The sequence below is a fragment of the Giraffa tippelskirchi genome, chromosome 9, assembly GCF_054371585.1.
Source record: "Giraffa tippelskirchi isolate mGirTip1 chromosome 9, T2T-mGirTip1v1.2.pri, whole genome shotgun sequence".
Taxonomy (NCBI): domain Eukaryota; kingdom Metazoa; phylum Chordata; class Mammalia; order Artiodactyla; family Giraffidae; genus Giraffa; species Giraffa tippelskirchi.
In genome coordinates, this window is record NC_137283.1 from 137,471,356 (window position 1) to 137,495,533 (window position 24,178).

At 37.6% G+C, this 24,178-nt stretch overlaps 1 protein-coding gene and 1 pseudogene across 50 annotated transcripts in view; one reads left to right on the top strand and one right to left on the bottom strand.

Moving 5' to 3' along the window:
• The window catches only part of AHI1 (Abelson helper integration site 1), a 210,148-nt gene that overhangs the window by 97,603 nt on the left and 88,367 nt on the right, over positions 1–24,178 (bottom strand). For 44 of the 50 annotated variants that reach the window (XR_014065025.1, XR_014065026.1, XR_014065023.1 and 41 more), the window contains one exon: positions 18,186–18,303. Coding sequence is in view for 36 of the 50 variants with exons in the window: in XM_081528744.1 (XP_081384870.1) it covers positions 18,186–18,303 (118 nt within the window). In the remaining 14 variants the exon portion in view is untranslated. Of the gene's footprint in view, positions 1–18,156; positions 18,345–24,178 lie in introns of all 50 variants that reach the window. The other 6 variants (XR_014065020.1, XR_014065021.1, XR_014065018.1 and 3 more) reach the window with 2 other exon arrangements.
• Positions 14,437–17,870, top strand: LOC145520855 (protein CFDP2-like; annotated as a pseudogene).

Below are 24,178 nucleotides of genomic sequence, written 5' to 3' on the forward strand. Positions count from 1 at the left end.
TAAACATGAACTAAACTATTATTCATTGTCAGAGATATGGTCAACATTTTGATATATTTATATAGTGTTGAAAAACTAAAAATAATCATAAGATCTAGCAACTGAAGAAAGGGTTTGAAATTATAGAATACTCATTTTCTTTAAGACTAGGCACTAAGTTTATTATCACAAAAAAATGTACAGAAAACCTTGCAAGAACATATTCGGGAATATATCCCACATTTTTTTGTATGCCTAACTACCTTAAAAATGGAAAAACTGTCAATTTCAGTATGAAATTATACAAATAGTAAAATGTGTCTTATGGTTGATATTAAACAGTATTAAATGTAATCTTTCTGAAACTATAAGAAAGAGACCATAAATTAGGCCTGGTCAAAAATAATCTTGCCATTTTATGACCTGCCCTCCCACCCTGCCTGCTGCAGCCAATATAAAGTTGTAATTCTTCCTCTAATCCTCACTCTGGGTAGATTGGTTACTGATACTATCAATTTTCCCTGGAGGCACACCAGTAAAGTACAAAACATTCATGATTTCCACCATGATATGAATTATGTTCTGATAGGGAAGCTGAAAACTTCAAGGTCTCCTACCTTAGGATTATGTAATAAAAACTCCTTTTGTCTTGGAAATGTCTTAATTAGTATGCCTCGAAGTTGTACTTTGAAAAAAATATGTACTAAAAGAACATGTATTTTCACTTAAGACATTCATTAAATTTAACTGTAAGAGCATAGTGATTTCGCTTTCTAAAGTCTAGTGGGAAGTTAAAAATCAAAAAGTTCAATGATTAAAACAGTTGTGGATATAGTCATAAAGATACTATCTATAACTCTGCTGCATTGTAAGTCAAACATAGGTTGGTATTTAAAAACTTTCACTTGCAGTAAACACTTTCTTATCCTCTATTTTCAAATGACGAGTCACTAAGATGAAATAACTTGCTCCAGGTCATAGCATAAGAAACAGAATCTGAATCTAAATTCAGGTGTTTCTGACCTCTTGGCTAAGTGCTACTAGAATATATGGTACTAATTTAAATATGAAAAATAAGAAACTTCTGGACTCTCTATTCAAGTTAATCAATACTGCTTGTTAATAACATCTACACAATCATGATGATGAAATATCATGAAATCTTCAGGATCATATATTCAGGAAAGTTTTAATATTAAAAGCATTATTTGTACTTAATTAAAAAATGGGTAATCTAGTCTTAATATTGTAACACCTAATTTGTCTGATGTCAGATAATAAAGATTTACATCAAAGTAGATATAGGTCTGAAGTTGTGTGCAATGACAGCTACTAGCCATGTGTAGCTATTTAAATTTAAATGGAAACGAAGGAAAATTAAAAATTTAGTTTCTAAGTCACACAGGACACATTTCGAGTATTCCACTGTCACATGAGACTGGAGGCTCCCATATGGACTGTGCTTGTCTAGAATTCAGGAAAGAGGTCTGGGCTGAAGTCTAACACTTGAGAATCACGGCACGTGTGGGTTTTCTTTAGTCATGAGATCGCCAAGGAAGTGAATATATATTAAATATACATAGGGAATGAAAGAGGATCAGATTGCAGTGGAGCAGCCTAAGAAGACATGGAAGAGAAGAGGAAGAACAGCAAAGGAGGGTGAGGAGCAGTGGCTAATAAGATAAGAGAAAGAAATGCGGTGAGCCTGAGAATGCAAGAATGCAGTGGCCCGGAAACCATGTGTTAAGAAGCCATCAAATGTGTCAAATGCCGCTGATAGGTCAAGCAAGATAAGGACAGAGAGCTGACCATTGGAATCAGCGGTGTGTACAGGTCACTGGTGAGACTGAAAGAACAGATTATAGATTTCAACAAACTTAGAGAAGATGAAAAGTGATTTGAAACATCTGTCTGAAGACATTACCGTGGGCTGAAGGAGATATAGAATCTACTGGACAACAAAACTCAAGAGGAGTTGCGAATACTGAATCAGCGTATCGATAAGGGGGTGAAATAAAATATAACCTAGGAGAAATCATCAAAGGTTCATATGTAAAACACTTGGGCCAAACAGGATGTAGATCCTACATAAAGTGAATACTGCTGAGCATTAACCACACACACACACACACAAAAGTGGTATTGTCTCTGAGAAAAAATATTGAACAAACCAACCATCTGGCAAGAGTGAAGACCTTTCGAGTGGATACTGTTGACCTGCTTATTCTCTTTCTGGCAATTAGTCTGACAGCCTGACAGGTGAATTCATTTATTTTGCCTGTTTACCCTAAATATAAGCTCCCAGTTAATATGTTTTAGCCACATACACAAAGTTCCTGATAGGCTTTCTGCTCAGATGACAAAATAGCTAATTATAGAGGTACTTACACAACAGAAGAGGAAAGGACATCATATTTGTACCCAGTCCTTCATTTAAAATAACAGATACCAAGGATCATCAGATATAAAGGAAAAACCATTTGCATAAAAGAAAAGCACAGGATATATTAACAGATGAAACAAACTGAACATAGAGGAAATGTTAATTCAGAGAAGAGAATGTAAGAGAGATTTAGGAAGATATAATGACATCCATAGAACTTTGATACTAAGAAAAAGGAACAGACAGGACAAGAAAGAAACCATGAAGGTCAAACAGATGATTGGTGAACTAAGAAAGATTTAGAATAAAGGAATGAGAGAGCTGGTTAGTTAGAAAAAGGAAAGGAGAAGGAGTCCAAAGTTTCCACCTGAAAAATGGTATGCGAATATCAAGAGTAAAATATAGAAACTCCTTTCATGAAACTCAACCTCACTCATGGCAGTGACTACACTTCAATCACATATATGACAAAAAGTGGTTAGCGTATATTAGGTTGGTGCAAAAGTAATTGCGGTTGTGCTTTGTTGATCTTTGCCTTTTGATATTGGAATACATTCTTAAATGCAGGTTACGTTATACATCGTCAAAACGCACATTTCCCACTTTACCTTTTTTGCCAATGACTTATTACTTGCTGTGTCTTTTATTTTAGATTATGGAAATGATGTTAGACAAAAAGCAAATTCAAGCAATTTTCTAGTTCGAGTTCAAAATGGGTGGTAAAGCAGCAGAGCTACATCTATAATGTGTTTGGCTCAGGAACTGCTAATGCACATACAGTGCAGTGGTGGTTCAGGAAGTTTTGCAAAGAAGACAAGAGCCTTGACGATGAGGAGTGCAGTGGCCGGCATCGGAAGCTGACAACCACCAACTGAGAGGATCATCAAAGCTGATCCTCTTACAACTACACATGCCAAAGAACTCAACGTTGACCATTCTATGGTTGTTCAACATTTCAAGCAAATTGGAAAGGTGAAAAAGCTCAGTAAGTGAGTGCCTCATGAGCTGACGGAGAAGGAAATGGCAACCCACTCCAGTGTTCTTGCCTGGAGAATCCCAGGGACGGGGGAGCCTGGTGGGCTGCCGTCTATGGGGTCGCACAGAGTCGGACACGACTGAAGCGACTAAGCAGCAGCAGCAGCATGAGCTGACTGAAACAAAAAAAATTGTCGTTTTGAAGCATCATCTTCCTTTTCTATGCAACAACGAACCACTTCTTCATCACATTATGATGTGCAACAAAAAGTGGCCTGTATACAACAACTGGTGAGGACCAGCTCAGTGGCTGGATCAAACAGAAGCTCCAAAGCACTTCCTAAAGTCAAACTTGTACCAGAAAAAGGTCATGGTTACTGTTTGGTTGTCTGCTGCCCAGCTGATCCACCACAGCTTTCTAAATCCTGGTGAAACCACTACATATGAGAAGTATGCTCAGCAAATCGATGAGATGCACCAAAAACTGCAATGCCTGCAGCCGATTCTGGTCCACAGAAGGGCCCAATTCTCCACGACAATGCCCGAAGACACGTCGTACAACCAACGCTTCACAAGTTGAATGAATTGGGCTATGAAGTTTTGCCTCATTTGCCATTTTCACCTGACCTCTCGCCAATTGACTACCACTTCTTCAAGCATCTCAACAACTTTTTGCAGGGAAAACACTTCAACCAAGAGGAAGTAGAAAATGCTTTCCAAGAATTTTTCAAATCCTGAAGTATGGACTTTTTATGCTACAGGAATAAACAAATTTATTTCTCGTTGGTAAAAATGTACTGATTGTAATGGTTCCTATTTTGATTAATAAATATGTGTTTGAGCCTAGTTACAATGATTTAAAATTCATGGTCTGAAACCATATTTACATTTGCACCAACCTAATATATCTTACTACACAAGTGTGAAGCTGAAAATCTTTTCTAAGATTAGATTTCATATTGCAGAGCCACATAAACTACAATAGCTATTTAAGAGTTTAAGCAAAGGCTTAAACTCTCAGAAATTTTGTACTTGATCTTTTTAAAAAAAAAGATGTCTGATGCAAATAACTTCTATAAATCTTTAAAGTATAAAAAAGGCAAATCAAGCATTTGTTATCACATCAATTGGAAAACTTTGGTAAAAAGGTAAACATCAGAATATCTATAAAATACAATTTCAGTGATCTAGCATGTACTCTGTCTATGTTACAATGAAATTATGTAGTTTTCGTGTTCATTAAATCAGTAAGATCTCATTTTAATTTCCTATAGTTTATGGTTTTCAGTTGCTTTCTTGTTATTTTTCAGTAACTTAATTATTTTACTTTAAAAATTAACCCACTGGGCAAATGTCACAGTATACTTTACAACTAAATTTAGTAGGTTCTTAAACAAAATGCACACTCACACAGAGAGAAATGTGACTAAAAAGAAGAAAAACATAAAGCAAATCTTTTATTTTTAACAGATGGGAGGAAAAGGTTGAAAATTGTAAAGTTAGAACCATATACACCATATAAATATTCTATAAAATAGCTTCTTACAAAATAAATGTCTAGAAAATAGTGTAGTGCATAAATTTAAGCTCATTCAAATCAGCAGATTCAGATGAAGAGAAGTGCTTGCATTCATATCTTCTCTTCAAAGGGTATCAGGAGAAATCTCAGTGCAGCCCATGATACTAAGTGCCTAACGTGCATGAAGATTATTCATTAAGTATATTAACATTCACTTGAGTTGATAAAAATGATGTTCAAATTAGTAAAGAATAAATATGTAGAATGGGCTTCCTAGGTGGCTCGAGTGGTAAAGAATCCACCTGCCAATGCAGAAGACATAAGAGATGTGGGTTCAACCCTCGGGTTGGGAAGATCCCCTGGAGGAGGGCATGGCAACCCATTCCGGTATTCTTGCCTGGAGAATCAATCCCATGGACAGAGGAGCCTGGTGGACTAGTTCATAGGGTCACAAAGAATATGGACACAACTGAAGTGACTTAGCACATACACACACAAATATGTAGAATATACTTTAAGTTATGAACATGGTTAGAAAGTTTACTAATTCAAGTGATATTGAAGAAATATAGGCACTTTTATTCCAAGTACAGATATGCTTCAATCTTCAACAAGTAGATTAACTCAAATCACTGGAGAATCACTCAGTAAAACCCTCATATTGGTTATTAAAACAGCATCTTATATCATTATTGTACCATCAAACACCAGCTTTAGAGAATCTAATTACTAATGACAACAAAAAAATATCTAACAAATGAAATCTCTTCTTTGTGGAAGGGAATATAAAATAGTGATGATGTGTTAAAGAAAAAAATCCATGTGATCAAGGTCTTTTTCTCAGTGTCCAGAAAAATCCAAATATTAAAACAGTCCCGTCTCCAGGGGTTTTGTGTGAGCTGGTACTTATATGGAAAGCCAAAGTTTCAAAAGTTAAGTAGGTTCTAGCTGGAATATTTATATTTGACGTATTTGTTTGAAAACTTGTCTTCTAATTACTTCAACTTAATGTCTTTTTTGGCCTGCTCCTCAAAATTCTCTTTCGAGAATCCATGTTTGCCTCTCTGACAAGTTCTTTTCTCTATCATCACTTAACCATCATCACTTAACACATTTTATTAACTCATGTCTTAAAATAAGACTTCTTCCATTCTTTTGGCCACAGTGCAAACTATAATTTCAAACTTAAAGAGAATCTCCCATAGAATCTTGTGATGTTTATTCTCACAGTATCTTATGGATTTCAAAGTATTAAAAATACCCTTCAGATCCTCACAATTCTATGAAGTAGAAAATTCACCTGAAGAGGAAAGTAGAGACATTATATTGGGAGAGAGAAACTACCCAAGGTAACAGCTGTGAAGTGGCAGAATTCGAGTTCAGGCCCAACCCTTCTGGCCTTCTGACCCCATGTCTAGTGCTTTTTCCACCAAAAAACACAAGCGCTGGATTCAGAAGAGGGGCTGGTTAGCAGCATAAGGCAAATTTAAGGACATCTGTCTATTGCCGAGAGAAACGTCAATAACATCAGATATGCAGATGACACCACCCTTATGGCAGAAAGTGAAGAAGAACTAAAGAGCCTCTTGATGAAAGTGAAAGAGGAGAGTGAAAAAGTTGGCTTAAAACTCAACATTCAGAAAACTAAGATCATGGCATCTGGTCCCATCACTTCATGGCAGATAGATGGGGAAACAGTGGAAATGGTGGCTGACTTTATTTTCCTGGGCTCCAAAATCACTGCAGATGGTGACTGCAGCAATGAAATTAAAAGTCGCTTACTCCTTGGAAGGAAAGTTATGACCAACCTAGATAGCATATTAAAAAGCAGAGACATTACTTTGCCAACAAAAGTCTGTCTAGTCAAGGCTACGGTTTTTCCAGTGGTCTTGTATGGATGTGAGAGTTGGACTATAAAGAAAGCTGAGCGCCGAAGAACGGATGCTTTTGAACTGTGGTGTTGGAGAAGACTCTTGAGAGTCCCTTGGACTGCAAGGAGATCCAACCAGTCCATCCTAAAGGAGATCAGTCCTGGTTGTTCACTGGAAGGACTGATGTTGAAGCTGAAACTCCAATACTTTGGCAACTTGATGCGAAGAGCTGACTCATTGGAAAAGACCCTGATGCGGGGAACGATTGAGGGCAGGAGGAGAAGGGGATGACAGGGATGAGATGGCTGGATGGCCTCACCAACTCCATGGACATGGGTTTGGGTGGACTCAGGGAGTTAGTGATGGACAGGGAGGCCTGGTGTGCAGCGGTTCATGGGGTTGCAGAGTCAGACACGACTGAATGAACAGAACTGAACTGAACTGTCTTCAGAAAATCATTTAATTCTGTAAATTATCTATGGTAATGACTTAATTCCATTCATCAACCCACACCTGAACTTAAGCCTTAGCATTCTGGAGATCTGAAATCAGAATTCAATGAAACATTCTTTTTCAATGAATAGTTTGAAGTTCATTAAGTAATACTAACAGAAAATTCTGCCAATTCTGATACTATGAAAGAATACTTTGAACTCATTTTACCTTCCTTAAAATGGAAACTCCCTTTTACCATCACCTGTGTTTGAGTTATTCTAACCTAATTTTTGCGTAAATGTTTTCTTTTTCTCCCTTTGAAGTACAAGAACCATCATATTTCCAGTTTACATGTAATCTGCCTTCAACAATGGGTTTATATAAGGATATTACAGACTTTCTGGTGAAATTATGATACACAAATAATAGATTTCAGTTACATTATTTAAAAAATTTTGCACTTCTGTATAAGAAGTTACACAGAAGAATACACAGAAGAACTATACAAAACAGATCTTAATGACCCAGATAATCATGATGGTGTGATCATTCACCTAGAGCCAGATGTCCTGGAATGTGAAGTCAAGAGGGCCTTAGATTTCAGTTACATTATTTAAAAAATTGTGTAGTTCTCTAAAATGTTACACAAAAGAATACACAAAAGAACTATACGAAACATATTTTAATGGCCCAGATAACGACGATGGTGTGATCATTTACCTAGAGCCAGACATCCTGGAATGTGAAGTCAAGTGGGCCTTAGGAAGCATCACTACAAACAAGGCTAGTGGAGGTGACGGAATTCCAGTTGAGCTATTTCAAATCCTAAAAGGTGACGCTGTAAAAGTGCTGCACTCAGTATGACAGCAAATTTGGAAAACTCAGCAGTGGCCACAGGACTGGAAAAGGTCAGTTTTCGTTCCAATCCCAAAAAAACGCAATGCCAAAGAAAGCTCAAACTACCACACAACTGCACTCATCTCATATGCTAGTAAAGTAATGCTCAAAATTCTCTAAGCCAGGCTTCAACATTATGTGGACTGAGAACTTCCAGATGTTCAAGCTGGATTTAGAAAAGGCAGAGGAACCTGAGATCAAATTTCCAACATCTGTTGGATCATCAAAAAAGCAAGAGAGTTCCAGAAAAACATCTACTCCTGCTTTATTGACTACGCCAAAGCCTGTGACTTGTGACTGTGTGGATCACAACAATCTGTGCAAAATTCTCAAAAGAGATGGGAATACCAGACCATCTTACCTGCCTCCTGACAAATCTGTATGCAGGTCAAGAAGCAACAGTTAGAACTGGACAGGGAAAAATAGACTGGTTTCAAACCGGGAAAGGAGTATAAGCAAGGCTGTATATTGTCACCCTGCTTGTTTAACTTATATGCAGAGTACATCATGCATAATGCCAGGCTGGATGAGGCACAAGCTGGAATCAAGATTGCTGGGAGAATTATGGCAGAAAGCGAAGAAGAACTAAAGAGCCTCTTGATGAAAGTGAAAGAGCAGAGTGAAAAAGTTGGCTTAAAACTCAGCATTCAGAAAACTAAGATAATGGCATCTGCTTCCATCACTTCATGGCAAACAGATTGGGAAACAATGGAAACAGTGAGAGACTTTACTTTTCCTGGGCTCCAAAATCACTGCAGATGGTGACTGCAGCTATGAAATTAAAAAAAGCTTGCTCATTGGAAGAAAAGCTATGACCAACCTAGACAGCATATCAAAAAGCAGAGACACTACTTTGCAGACAAAGGTCTGTCTAGTCAAAGCCATGGTTTTTCCAGTAGTCATACATGGATGTGAGAGTTGGACTATAAAGAAAGCTGAGCACCGTAGAATTGATGCTTTTGAACTGTGGTGTTGAAGAAGATTCTTGAGAGCCCCTTGGACTGCAAAGAGATCCAACCAGTCCATCCTAAAGGAAATCAGTCCTTAATATTCATCGGAAAGACTGATGCTGAAGCCGAAACTCCAATATTTTGGCCACCTGATGTGAAGAACTGACTCATTGGAAAAGACCCTGATGCTGGGAACGATTGAAGGCAAGAGAAGAGGATGACAGAGGATGAGATGGTTGGATGGCATCACTGACTTGATGGACACGAGTTTGAGCAAGCTTTGGGAGTTGGTGACGGAGAGGGAAGCCCGGTGTGCTGCAGTGCATGGGGTTGCAAAGAGTCAGACACAACTGAGCGACTGAACTGAACTGATAAAAAGTTAAAACCTTGCTTAAAAATACTGACATATTGAAAACAATAAAATTAAAATTTAACTGGAAAAATAGCTCCTAATTTTCAGAACTGCTCAAGGGAATAACTTTATATTTGGTAAAAATAAATAGAAAAATACATTTTTCAAAGATTATCCAACATGTGGAAGTACAAAAATTAACTTGACAGATATCTCAACCAATACTAACATTATCTGAATTATTTTATGATTTTAAGTCAAATATATTGACTGTTTAGGGTATGATAAAAACATTAATATATGTTAACATGTTTTAAAGGAGAGTGCAAATAAAATATGGAGGAGACAGAAGCTACTGATTGTTTATTAAAAGCCATGTCACATTCTGCCTCTCCATCAAATTCCAAGTCTACAGTTTTAAAACATGATAAAAAGATTACATGAACAGTCATACTAATAAAATTGAATCATTTTATTTTACATGATTCTACTTACCTATTGATATGAATTAAATTTAGTGCAATGGAGTGAAAAAACACATTAAGTACACAAAAATGAATGGTCCTGCCTTCAAATATAGACATACAAAGATGATAGCACTTTCTAACTTCCACCCTCATAACTGTGATTGATTTTACTTATTACTGAATAATCCACACGTTAAAATTTACTACTATCATAAGAACTCTCGAGATGGTTGAATGGGATCCGGGATTCAGACCAATGACCACAGAGTGAAATTTCTCTGCAGAGAATCTCTTGATATGACTGGAGACTGAATACCACAGTTTCACTGGAACTAGGCTTTAAGAAATCTAATAACTGGCAAAGACAGAATTGTGTATCAAGGCCCAGTAAAAAGATAAGTTCATGAATTCTTAGAAAATTACTTTCATGACACCTCAGTTTTAACAACTACACCTATTCCAAATAGTGCAGTCCAGGTTACTAGTTTGCAATATATCACATACCTCCAATGCTAGTGAGAAAAAGTCACACTCGTGGCTAGAGGGACCTCTGGACAGAGTGGGAGGGCCATGGGCCAGGGATGAAGTAATGGATACAGGCACAGCATCACCAAGGATCCACCTCACGTCTGAACTAGTGCCCCCTCTCTGCAGAGGCAGAAGCAGCATGGGGTGGGGAGTGTGAGAAGTACTGAGCCAGGACAGAGGCAATCTTTCTCTAGATACGACTGCCACCAGCTATGTGAACTCTCATTTCAGGCCCTCTGCTTCTCAGTTTCGATGTAAAGGGACTGAGAGTCAAAGTTTTAAGGTCTTACAACAAACAGTTGTGTCCAACTCTTTGTGATCCCATGGACTGTAGTCCCCCTGGATCCTCTGTCCATGGAATTTTTCAGGCAAGAATACTAGAGTGGGTTGCCATTCCCTTCTTTGGGGGATCTTCCTGACCCAGGGATAGAACCTGGTCTCCTGCAGATTCTTTATCAAGAAGCTCTCAAAAGAGTTTACACTCTGTGATTTTAATGTTTACTTCTCAGAGGGTTTTGCTGAGGATCAAATGAAGAAGTATATAAACAAATTTTTTGATACAAGTAGAAGTCACGGATGTTATTTTACAGATTTTTGTCATTATACTAAGGAAGTACAGGAACAGTATAACATGTTCATTAGGTGGTGAGACAAGATGGTTAGATGGCATCACCAACTCTATGGACATGAATTTGAGTAAGCTCCGGGAGTTGGTGATGGACAGGGAAGCCTGGTGTGCTGCAGTCCATGGGGTCGCAAAGAGTCGGACACTGAATTGAACCTACAATTTAATTTAAAATGTTAAAATTAAAATTTCTCCCCCCCCCCAGTTTATTTAGGTATAATTGGTGAATATATTTTTATAAATTTATTTCTTATACAAATTACTCAGAAAATATTTATGGTTGTAATTTTAATAAAATTAGCTGGTTTATTATTTTCTTCATTAAGTACCTGAAACAATAGCCTAATAAACAGTTGCTGAAATAAGTATCTCATAGGTGTTGTATCCAGCTTTTTTCCTCTCTAACCCACCCCTCACTAAGACACCAGTGGTATTTTTTAGAAACAAATTTTATTATTACTCTTTCATCCTCATACCTTTGGATAGCTCTATTATATCTACAGAACGAAATGTGAATTCTCAGTAGGGCACAATTTGACCCCATCTACCTTTGCAGCTCAGGTCTGCCTAAACACATCCGTCTCACCATTTCTTCCAGCTAACCTAAGCCTCATACCACTGCCCAGTCAAGTCAGGTTCTCTTCCAACTGTTTGTTCAGAAGCTCAGTGTGGCTTTCCTGATGGCTCAAGTGGTAAAGAATCCGCCTGCAATGCAGGAGACACAGGAGACACGGGTTCAATCCCTGAATTCAAAAGATCCCCTGGAGGAAAATGGCACACCACTCCAGTATTCCTGCCTGGAAAATCCCATGGACAGAGGAGCCTGGCGGGCTACAGTCCATAGGGTTGCAAAGAGTTGGACAAGACTGAGCAGACAACCATCCCAGCTTAATGCGCCCTTCTAACGCCCCACCTGCTGATGAGCGCAGCGACAGGGACAGAGGCAAGACCTTGGAAGGTTTTATAAGGGCTCTGGAACTCATTCTGACTGCCATAGAAAGCCATTTAAGAGTTTTAAATAGAGAAGCAACAGGATATAATTTATTTTTCAAAGAATCTTGTTGTCTGCTGTGGGGAGAATAATCGAAGGGACAGGAGCAGAAGTAAGGAAGTGGAGGGAGAAGAGGGATCCCTAAACAACGGGGTACATGTGTCAGAGTGTTAGGTGGGAAGACCTGGTGTGGGGCAGGGGAAGTGGAGGTAGGTGAAGGGCTAGGGGGCAAGGGTTCTGCTTGGACATGTAAAGTATGAGAAACAGCCCCACTGCTTTATCCCTCTATATTTCAGTGATATTTTGTTTATATGGTGATTTCGGAATTTATCAAACTCTGACATAATTTGCTGCATGTTCATTTGCCTTCCCAACCAGACGGTAAACTCCCTGAGGACAGAGACTGTCTTATTTAGTCCATATCTTTAAGTAAGGACCTTAAGCAAAGCAGTTACTTAGAATGATTTTAGAATAAGTAAAGACAGTATTCTAGAAACTTTAAAGGAAACAGACCAAAGAAGAAACAAATACTTTTCTAGCTGTCTCCATTACCCAGAACTCACCCGGAATGAGGTCAATAGAAGTGAGAGCAGACCATAAACCCACCCCCGGCTCTAATCTTCCAGCATATAAACTCACTTATATATAATATATATCAAATCAAGGTCTTCTCTTCAGCCTCTGGCATGAAGGCCAGTAGGCCCATACTGACTAGTTCTGTGTAAATTGTATTTCTTTATACTGTACAAAGTGAAAGAGCTGCACATAAGACTTGATATTTAGACAGCTTTTCAGTAAGATTTTTATTTTTAAACATCCTATCTATATTATTTTCATAGTCCTTCATTTCAGATTCTAATAGATTATTTGCACGGTCAAGAACACTTAACTATTTTCCCCTTTTAAAACTGATTTGACTATTGAATAGACTCACAGAATTTTTAAGACAGAAACTCACCAAATCCAGAGCCCTCATTTACCTGCAGGGATGAAAAAAACTGAACCTTAAAGAAACTGCTAAAAATTCTAGTCATTCAGAAGTGGAGCCAAGTGTAGAAACTAGTTCACCTGTTTCCTAGTGCAGGATTTTTTTCCACAAAGATTGGCTTCTTAATGAATAAGATGGATTTGGCCACTTTGCAATGGACTACATACTCTGCTTTTATAAGTTTTCTATACAGCGATATCTCAACAAATTTCTTTTTTCTTTATTGGCTGTGCAGCAGGTGTCATCCTAGTTCCCCGACCAGAGATTGAACCTATGTCCCTAGCACTGGAAGCCTGAAGTCTTAGCCACTGGACTGCCACAGAAGTCTCTCAACAAATTTTATGGGAAAGATATGCCTTAAAATGAGAATAACTAAAAATCAAGCAAAGCAGTCCTACCAGGTATTACATGGCTTAATGCTCATGCTCCTGAGACAGTGCTCACATCGAGGGATATGCATGATTTAAAAGTCCCACTCAAGGCCTATATGACCATGAAAGCTGAAGATAAATGAAACAAATCGGAGGTAACATTGTGAAGTTTGCAAGGCTTGCCTTTATCATATCTGGTTTTCCTTTTATTCTTTATCTTTAACCTTCATCTGTCAGAGTGGTAATCACTCTTCCATTTCAAAGCCTTCCTATCTAACCTCTCTGCTCTTTCCATTTACAGAAAAAGAAAGAATTTTGTATCTATTATCTACACCTTGTTGACTGATAAACTTAAGATACTACTTGAATGAATTTTAATCAATCTGCTAACTTGATCAGACTTATGTTTTAAACTCTTAATCCTGAAATGTGGAAGGCAAGATTTGTTCCCGGAAGAATTTTAGACCTCAGCAGAAAGATAGGCATCAAGTGGTGGAGCCAGGTTCCCTCCTCCCTCCTACTCATTAAAATGACATGGTCTGAAGGCAAACCAAGTATCAAGTTAGGGTGCAGAGATTGCATCTATAGGAGGTGCACATGGTATGCACTCCACTATACACAAGAAGAGCAAAACAATTGCTCAAAATTCTGGCAAATATCTGACACACTAGAAATTTAAAATTTCTAAGGTTCAGGACAATCGTTAATTACCAGAGTAACTTAAAATTAGAACTCTAAGTATTTTTTCAAAGCTAGTGTACACACTAATCATATTTACAATATAAGTATGTTACATTCACATAGTATCTAATGCTTATTGAGTGTTTTCATATGTGTTTTGTGACGTGATCTTCAACAATATATAATGCAAACATCATTCCCAGTTTTCAAAAGAAGATTCTAACATTTTCAGGTAACAAGGATAACAAAAGGCACAGCCAGGACTGAACATAAGAGCTCTTGATCCAGATATTTTCCTACTGTAACATGTAACAGTATGAAACGGCAAAAAGATAGGACTCAGAAAGATGAACTCCCCAGGTTGGTAGGTGCCCAATATGATACTGGAGATCAGTGGAAAAATAACTTCAGAAAGAAGGAAGGGATGGTGTCAAAGCAAAAACAACACCCAGTTGTGGATGTGCCTGGTGATAGAAGCAAGGACTGATGCTGTAAACAGCAATATTGCATAGGAACCTGGAATGTTAGGTCCATGAATCAAGGCAAATTGGAAGTGGTCAAACAGGAGATGGCAACAGTGAACGTCGACATTCTAGGAATCAGCGAACTAAGATGGACTGGAATGGGTGAATGTAACTCGGATGACCATTTTATTTACTACTGTGGGCAGGAATCCCTTAGAAGAAATGGACTAGCCATCATAGTCAACAAAAGAGTCCAAAATGCAGCACTTGAATGCAATCTCAAAAACGAGAGAATGATCTCTGTTCATTTCCAAGGCAAACCATTCAATATCACGGTAATCCAAGTCTATGCCCTGACCAGTAATGCTGAAGAAGCTGAAGTTGAATAGTTCTAAGAAGACCTACAAGACCTTTTAGAACTAACACCCAATAAAGATGTCCTTTTCATTATAGGGGACTGGAAGGCAAAAGAAGGAAGTCAGGAAACACCTGGTGTAACAGGCAAATTTGGCCTTGGAGTACAGAATGAAGCAGGGCAAAGGCTAATAGAGTTTTGCCAAGAGAACGCACTGGTCATAGCAAACACCCTCTTCCAACAACACAAAAGAAGACTCTACACATGGACATCACCAGATGGTCAACACCGAAATCAGATTGATTATATTCTTTGCAGCCAAAGATGGAGAAGCCTACACAGTCAGCAAAAACAAGACCAGGAGCTGACTGTGGCTCAGATCATGAACTCCTTATTGCTAAATTCAGACTGAAATTGAAGAAAGTGGGGAAAACCACTAAACCATTCAGGTATGACCTAAATCAAATCCCTTATGATTATACAGTGGAAGTGAGAAATAGATGTAAGGGACTAGATGTGATAGACAGAGTACCTGATGAACTATGGACAGAGGTTCGTGACATTGTACAGGAGACAGGGATCAAGACCATCTCCAGGAAAAAGAAATGCAAAAAAGCAAAATGGCTGTCTGAGGAGGCCTTACAAATAGCTGTGAAAAGAAGGAAAGCGAAAAGCAAAGGAGAAAAGGAAAGCTATACCCATCTGAATGCAGAGTTCCAAAGAATAGCAAGGAGAGATAAGGAAGGCTTTCTCAGTGATCAATGCAAAGAAATAGAGGAAAACAATAGAATGGGAAAGCCTAGAGATCTCTTCAAGAAAATCAGAGATACCAAGGGAACATTTCATGCAAAGATGGGCTCACTAAAGGACAGAAATGGTACAGATCTAACAGAAGCAGAAGATATTAAGAAGAGGTGGCAAGAATACACAGAAGAACTGTACAAAAAAGATCATCACGACCCAGTTAATCACGATGGTGTGATTACTCACCTAGAGCCAGACATCCTGGAATGTGAAGTCAAGTGGGCCTTAGAAAGCATCACTACAAACAAAGCTAGTGGAGGTGATGGAATTCCAATTGATCTATTTCAAATCCTAAAAGATGATGCTGCAAAAGTGCTGCACTCAATATGTCAGCAAATTTGGAAAACTTAGCAGTGGCTACAGGACTGGAAAAGGTCAGTTTTCATTCCAATCCCAAAGAAAGGAAATGCCAAAAAATGCCCAAACTACTGCACAACTGCACTCATCTCACACACTAGTAAAGTAATGCTCAAAATTCTCCAAGCCAGGCTTCAGTAATATGTGAACTGTGAGCTTCCAGATGTTCAAGCTGGTTTTAGAAAAGGCAGAGGAACCAGAGATCAAATTGCCAATATCCGCTGGATCATCGAAAAAGCAAGAGAGTTCCAGAAAAACATCTACTTCTGCTTTATTGACTACGCCAAAGCTTTTGACTGTGTGGATCACAATAAACTGTGGAAAATTCTGAAGGAGATGGGAATACCAGACCACCTGACCTGCCTCTTGAGAAACCTGTATGCAGGTCAGGAAGCAACAGTTAGAACTGGACATGGAACAACAGACTAGTTCCAAATAGGAAAAGGAGTACGTCAAAGCTGTATATTGTCACCCTGCTTATTTAACTTATATGCAGAGTACATCATGAGAAACGCTGGGCTGGATGAAGCACAAGCTGGAATCAAGATTGCTGGGAGAAATATCAATAACTTCAGATATGCAGGTGACACCACCCTTATGGCAGAAAGTAAAGAACTAAAGAGCCTCTTGATGAAAGTGAAAGAGGAGAGTGAAAAAGTTGCTTAAAATTCAACATTAGAAAACTAAGATCATGGCATCTGATCCCATCACTTCTCGGCAAATAGATGAGGAAACAGTGGAAACAGTGAGAGACTTTATTTTTTAGGGCTCCAAAATCACTGCAGATGGTGATTGCAGCCATGAAATTAAAAGATGCTTACTCCTTGGAAGGAAAGTTATGACCAACCTAGATAGCATATTAAAAAGCAGAGACATTACTTTGCCAACAAAGGTCCGTCTAGTCAAGGCTATGGTTTTTCCAGTAGTCAGGTATGGATGTGCGAGTTGGACTATAAAGAAAGCTGAGCGCTGAAGAATTGATGCTTTTGAACTGTGGTGCTGTAGAAGACTCCTGAAAGCCCCTTGGAATGCAAGGAGATCCAACCAGTCCATCCTACAGGAGATCAGTCCTGGGTGTTCATTTGAAGGACTGATTTTGAAGCTGAAACTCCAATACTTTGGCCACCTGATGCAAAGAGCTGACTCATTTGAAAAGACCTTGATGCTGGGAAAGATTGAGGGCAGGAAGAGAAGGGGAAAACAGAGAATGAGATGGTTGGATGGCATCACTGACTCAATGGACATGAGTTTGGGTAGGTTCTGGGAGTTGGTGATGGACAGGGAGGCCTGGTGTGCTGCAGCTCATGGGGTCACAACGAGTTGGACACGACTGTGTGACTGAACTGAACTGAACTGAATATGTAACTCAGCGATATTACACTAACTTCATATGTAAACTTCAAATACCTTCAAAGTAGAAAAGTAATATTTTTCCTTAATTTCTAAATAAATTAAGCTGAACTTTTCAAGCTCAAGTTTCTTCTTCTTCTCTCTGTCAAAACAACTATTTTGTTATTCTCAGTTCTCTCATCTTTCTGAAAGATTTCCACAGTAGAAAAAAATACCATAAAATACCCAAAGCTAATGAATAGAAGCAGACATCTTTCAATACCAAAAATATACACTTCTCACCTAGATGCTTTTTCTTTGAGATTCTTTGAAAACCTTATTCAAGTTAATTTAAAATATTCACCTAAAATTTGCAATTGTATAGTTCGTTTCAACTCTGTAATTGATATACGTTTTAATAACTAGCTTCTTTGCATCTTTTGTTAATTTTCCAATTTTGAAGAAACGTGATATTTTGGCAGGATGCATCCTGTTTCTACCAAAATGCTTTTTACCTGGGCTTTCTTTGAAATGAAGTACAAAATCTGATTATCCATCAACTATGGTTCCTTTACTCAAAGGAAACTGAATCAGATTTAAAACTCATGTTCTGTGACTTTTAAATTATTATCTGCTCAAAAGAATAGAGGATGAGAGTATCTACCATTAAAGTTACCAAATTTAAATTTGCTTTTGAAATAACTTAGTGATTTTTAAAGAAAAAAATGCTGGAATATAATTCACCAAGTGTGAAAATTGACCATTATAATGCTATGAGCCGTACTTCTGAAGTGAAATACATGACATCCATCAAAAATAGAATCTGAACATTTACAGAATAGTCAAAGTAAGAAAGGGGCTCACCGGTTTGAGTGAAACCAAACTGACGCAGAATCTGATGAGCGTCCAGCATGTTTGATTGTTTTGACTTAGACTGCTGTGAGGAGGCTGATGTCGAAGTGAATGAGAGATTTTTGTTGACCTGTAATAGGAAAGGCAAATCAGAAACGAAAGCGTAATTTCCTGGGTTACTGATGCAAATAGTGGATGAGAAATATTTGCTTACGATGCAAACCAGGGCACATGTCAAAAGGAGTGACAATGATTTATACGCTTAGTTTTTAAGAGTTTACAAAACTCCATAGTTTTTACAATCTGCCTTAGTTTGAAAACAAGTGTGCTTATGGAACTGACTTTATTAGTAACTTAGAGTCGTCTTAAAAGTTATGCCAAAAAAAAAAAATGCAAAAAATAAGTGACTCCTTGACTGCTTTCAATTAAGAAAGAGTTTTAAAATGTTTCACATCCACATTTCCTTAGCATTTTTGAAAGAATAGGTACTTCCTTTTCAGATACTGTACAGAAAACACCTGTAATGTTCATGTTTATGTGTATCACGGTGACATAGATAACACAGCTGCAACTTTACTTGCCAAGTAAAATAGTTTCTACTGCATCAAAAAATCTTATTCTTAAGATAGTTTTCAAAAAACAACTCAAATAACGAACAAGCAAAATTTCTATAAGTAAATACAATGTTCTACAGCACAAAAATTCTACTACAATTGTCCAAGTACAATGGTCTGTACTTAGAAATGAAATGAAATGAAATGCATAACAAGTGCAACATTGTAACTACAGCTACTTTAGAAAAATACACTTCACAGAAAAAGGCTTAAATGTTTAGTAAATTAGTAAGTTCATCTTGTAATTCAGATAATTTCAGCAGCGATTTGGTCTCTTTTTCATTATTAATAAATCAATCATTATATGTTATTATTTTTATCACTTTCAAAAAGCATGATAAACTGTGATCAAATTTTGAAAAAAACGGAAATATTTAAATTTCTAATTTTCTGTAAAAAAGTAATCTGTTAATTAACGAACTGTTAAAAATGACAGTTTATGGTATGTAAATATTAGTATAGGAAAGTAGCTCCTTTCTCTCTCTTTTTTGAAATAATCAAAACTACACAGAGGACTTCCACTGTATTAGTATTTAGAAATTCCCTTTTGATGTTCTATACATAGAACATAGGGTTGTGGTTACATGCCCTTTATCTGACTCATTATTTACATAACATTTGTAAATGCCTCTCTTCTTTCAAATAGTGACAGTAAATGGTATATCAGATTAAGTTTTTCTTTTGAAAGAAAGAATATTTTGTGAAAAAGTCAATTAAGATCATGTGCAAGTATAGCTCTAAGGTTCCTAAACTACTGTGGTATCATCTTATGAAAAATAAAAATATTTTCCAAAGTAGTTATTAGATGGGGTCAAATATTACATCAATGCTAAGAAAAATTATCCAGCTAGAAAAATTCTATAAGGAGCCATTATTAAACACTGACCAAAATTAAAGTTGACTATTTACATTGATACAACAGCTAAATAACAATGAAATCACCTAAGATCATTGAATTTCATTTTCCAACTTTAAATAGAGATAATAAAAACGGTAAATAAACTTCAAAGGAAATGTGCTTGAAGACTAATAACAATGAATTGGTATTAAAACACAGGCTAACCATAAAGTACTAAATAACATTAAATATGAAATAGATTAAACAAAGTATGTTGGCAAAGGCGACCCTAAAGTGCTATACAAATCAAGTGTTATATAAATATTAGTTATCATTTTTAACATCACTAAAAGCAAGGGTAATTAGGAATATGTAATGCAGTGAGATGATGCAGTAAATTTTTCAGAATGCTATGCTTTTATATGGAAGTACTATATACAAAATGACATAGTTATCACTTAACTATTTAATTCACTTCTCTTTTTTAGAATCATTTTTCAGTTTTACTTCTGTGTTCTTGAAAATTTTAATCCTACCTGTCAAAGCATATTGAAATCTGGTGCAAAAAAACAGGTGTATGCTGGACACGCACATGTGCACGCACACACACAAACACACACGCAAATTTGCTTTTCAGTCTTCCTCTTCAGAAAATTACTTGCGCTAAAGCAAAAAATGAACACCAAGAAAGCTCAAATACGATACTTGAGTGGCTTCACTTAAACTGAAAGACTTGCCACTTTTTCTAAGTAAAATGCTGCTTTAAAAAATCCAACTATGATCTACAATTACATGTTTTTCCTAAGCATTTCTGCAATTCTGCCCTCTCTTGACATATCTTTAGAGGCTATTCAAATGTTCGTGAAGTGATGAGTGGCAACATAACAGGGAGGATAACTCAGTTTCTAAGGTATGGGATAATTGTTAATCACTATAGTGATCTGAAATTAGAACTCAAAGTATTTTCAAAGTGAGCTTACACATATTCACTAATTCATTTAAAAGAAGAAAAATAATAACAACCATTATACAGAGTGAAGCAATATCTATTTTTGAAACATATGCTGTGGAAAAGAATTGCTTAATAATTTTACAACAACAGAAAGGTTGGCTAAGATGGTCTACCCTACAACAATCTATCCTCTTTTTACAAAATACTTTTCTGCTTGCTTCATGCAAAAACCACAGTCTGCCAAAGTCAGTTTAATACCTCCATACTGTGGAAAATGAAAAGCATAAAATTTAATAAAATTCATAATGGAAGAAAAGAAAAAAACAACCACCTAGAACTGCCAAGGTAATCACAAAAACTGTTTTGCCTGCTCTTTCAGGGTATAAACAGTTTTGGGTAAAATATGCAAATACTAATTCTCTACGAGGGGTTAATTTTCATGTTAAAAAAGTTATTGCTCTAACCTCAAACTGAATGCACAAAGCTGAACAGGCTAGCAATAGTTTACCTTTTAGTGATTAAATTGTAAAACCATTGGGAGATACGTAAAACTCATTTCCATATATACTTACAAGTCTAATCCTTTTAGCTAACTTTATATGCTTTATTCACCTGAAGAACTGTTTTCAAAATTTCAACTTGTGAAGACACTTCAAACTTGCTTTTAATGATAACAGAAAAGATACTGATATTAACACTGTTTATACACTTATGTTAACAAATGTGTCCCCTTTCTTCTGGACATCTATTTTTTTTAAACTAAACTTGAACAACAATGCAGATAACACTTTAATTTGAAGACACTTCTAAAACCAGCACCTAGGAAATTTTTTGTTGCAAATTATATGTCTGCTGTAAAAATTAAAATCCTAGTATTACAAAACAAGTTAAACAGAAAACTTGAGCCAAAGTGAGATTCAAGTTATCTGAAGTCAGTTATCTGAACACCTCATAAGTTCTAAAAGCAGCTTACATTTCTGTGATATCGAGGTTAGTAAAACCTAAGAAATGAGTAGGCCGCGATGTCATAAAGAGAAATGCAACATGATCTCTCTAGGTCCCACATACTGCCCTTATAAGTTGGGACAATGTAGTGAGGGATTAGGAAGAAACATTGTTACTGTTAAAGATAAATTTTTACAGTGGGGTAATGAGCTAGAAAATCTCGCCTCAAATTAGTTCACCCCTACAGTATTAACTAAACCAGAATTCAAATGGGGATCAGTCATCACAACGTTTTATTTTGTAACATTTAATCAAGATTTTTTAAGTATAACGGCTGGTGGTTCAAAGAGTACTAATACATTCCCCTGTGTAAAGCTCAAAATTAAGATCTAGTACTGGTTCAAACCACTGACCCAGTAGTAATATGCCTCAGAGAAAGCCAATTAACCTGATTCATACTACAATACAAACCTTCACCTCTTTTCTCTCTTAGTATATTTCCTCACTCCAGAGAGAAAATTTGGTTCTGAATCCCCTGAAATCCTCACTTCCAAGAACATACCTCTTACACCTGTCCTCCTCTCTTTTCTTCCAGTGTCAGATAAACAGGTGAAAGTGAAATTCACTCAGTCATGTCCGACTCTTTGCGACCCCATGGACTATACAGTCCATGGAATTCTCCAGGCCAGAATACCGGAGTGGGTAGTCTTTCCCATCTCCAGGTGATCTTCCCGACTCAGGAATCGAACTAGGGTCTCCTGCATTGCAGACAGATTCTTTACCAACTGAGCTATCAGGGAAGCCCAGATAAAGAGGTACTCTTCCATTTAAAATTAATCCCCCAGCTGTTCCCTTGAAGATATCTTTGCATGCATGCTTAGTCGTGTCTGATTCTGTGCAATCCCATGGACTTAGCCTGCCAGGCTCCTCTGTCCATGGAATTCTCCAGGCAAGAATACTGGAGTGGGCTGCCATTTCCTTCTCCATGTGGCTATCCTTAAGGCTCTTCCAAATTCTCTACTGGCTGTTTGTCTATAGGCTATAAGCATTAATCTTTTCACTTTACTATAAAACAGAAAACAAGTAATTCTTACTATGATTCCATAAATTTCCTTAACCTTCATTGAAAGTTAAAGTTCTTGAAAAACAGCCAATAACTGCTATCTATATAGCTCAGCCACTCACTTCCAAGCAGCTACAACAAAGCTTGTATCTATCAGAACACTAAATCTGAAACTAAAGTCATCATGGACTTCAACTGATCAAATTTGGCAGATTCACTACGGCCTCTGAGATATCTGACCCTGTCAATCACTCTCCTGTTCCTGGGAAACCATTTTCTGTTGGTGATCCTGCCACTGCTTCTCCGTGTTGCTTGCTAGACCCACTGGGCTCTCTACTTCCCTCACATCACACGGTTATCCCAGGCAAAGATGTATGTTTTCATCGCTTCATCTGCCTTTTATGCTGATGATTTTTTCATCTAAAACTCTTCTGATCAGTAAGTTCAGAACCCAACTAACCTTTCCTATGCTGTTCACTTCCTCGGGGAAAGCTCTCATTACCCACTCTGCTGTTCCAGCCAGACAGATGGGCATCACCCTAGACAGCTTCCTCACACTCCACACAGAGTCGCTCATTTAGGCAGTCAGGTGCTCCGGCATCTGATTCCACTCCTTCTCCACCATCAGTGCTGCCACTGCAATAGTCTTCTGATTTGTTTTCCTATCTCTTGATTCCTCTATACTGCTATAGAGGATTGTGTGTGATTTTCCTAAAATGCAAATTTGATCGAGCAACACTTTTGTTTAAAACCCATCATCAACTGTTCCACTGGATAAAATCCATACTTTTTAGCTTTCTAGATTGTAACAACTACTAGCTTTCCAACCTTACTCCTCTATCTCCTATGTTCCAGCTGCAACAAATTGCATATAGCTCCCCAGACATTCCACATTGCTTCATGTCTCTGTGACTCAGTTCATGCTTTTCCTGTTTCCTGGAATGTGCTTCCTTCCTGGCTCCATCTTCCTTTTTGATATTGACTCCTTCTCCAAGCCTAAGCTCAAGTATTACATCAGGCATGAAAAGTCTTTCAGACGTTCCCATTAGAACTTATCTCCTCCTCCTTTCAGTCAGTTCAGTCGCTCAGTCATGTCTGACTTCCTTGTGACCCCATGGACTGCAGCACACCAGGCTTCTCTGTCCATCACCAACTCCTGGAGCTTGTGCAAACTTTTGTCCATCGAGTCAGTGATGTCATCCAACCATCTCATCCTCTGTCATTACCTTCTCCTCCCGTCTTCAATCTTTCCCAGCATCAGGAGCTTTTCCAATGAGTCAGTTCTTCCAATCAGGTGGCCAAAGTATTGGAGCTTCAGCTTCAGCATCAGTCCTTCCAATGAATATTCAGGATTGATTTCCTTTAGAATTGACTGCTTTGATCTCCTTGCAGTCCAAAGGACTCTCAAGAGTCTTTTCCAACACCACAGTTCAAAAGCATCAATTCTTTGGCACTCAGGTTTCTTTATAGTCCAACTCACATCCATACATGAGAACTGGAAAAACCATAGCTTTGACCAAGACTGAACTTTGTTGACCAGACAGACCTCCTTCTTTGTCTCCCCACTATTCCCACATCTTCTAGTATCATGGC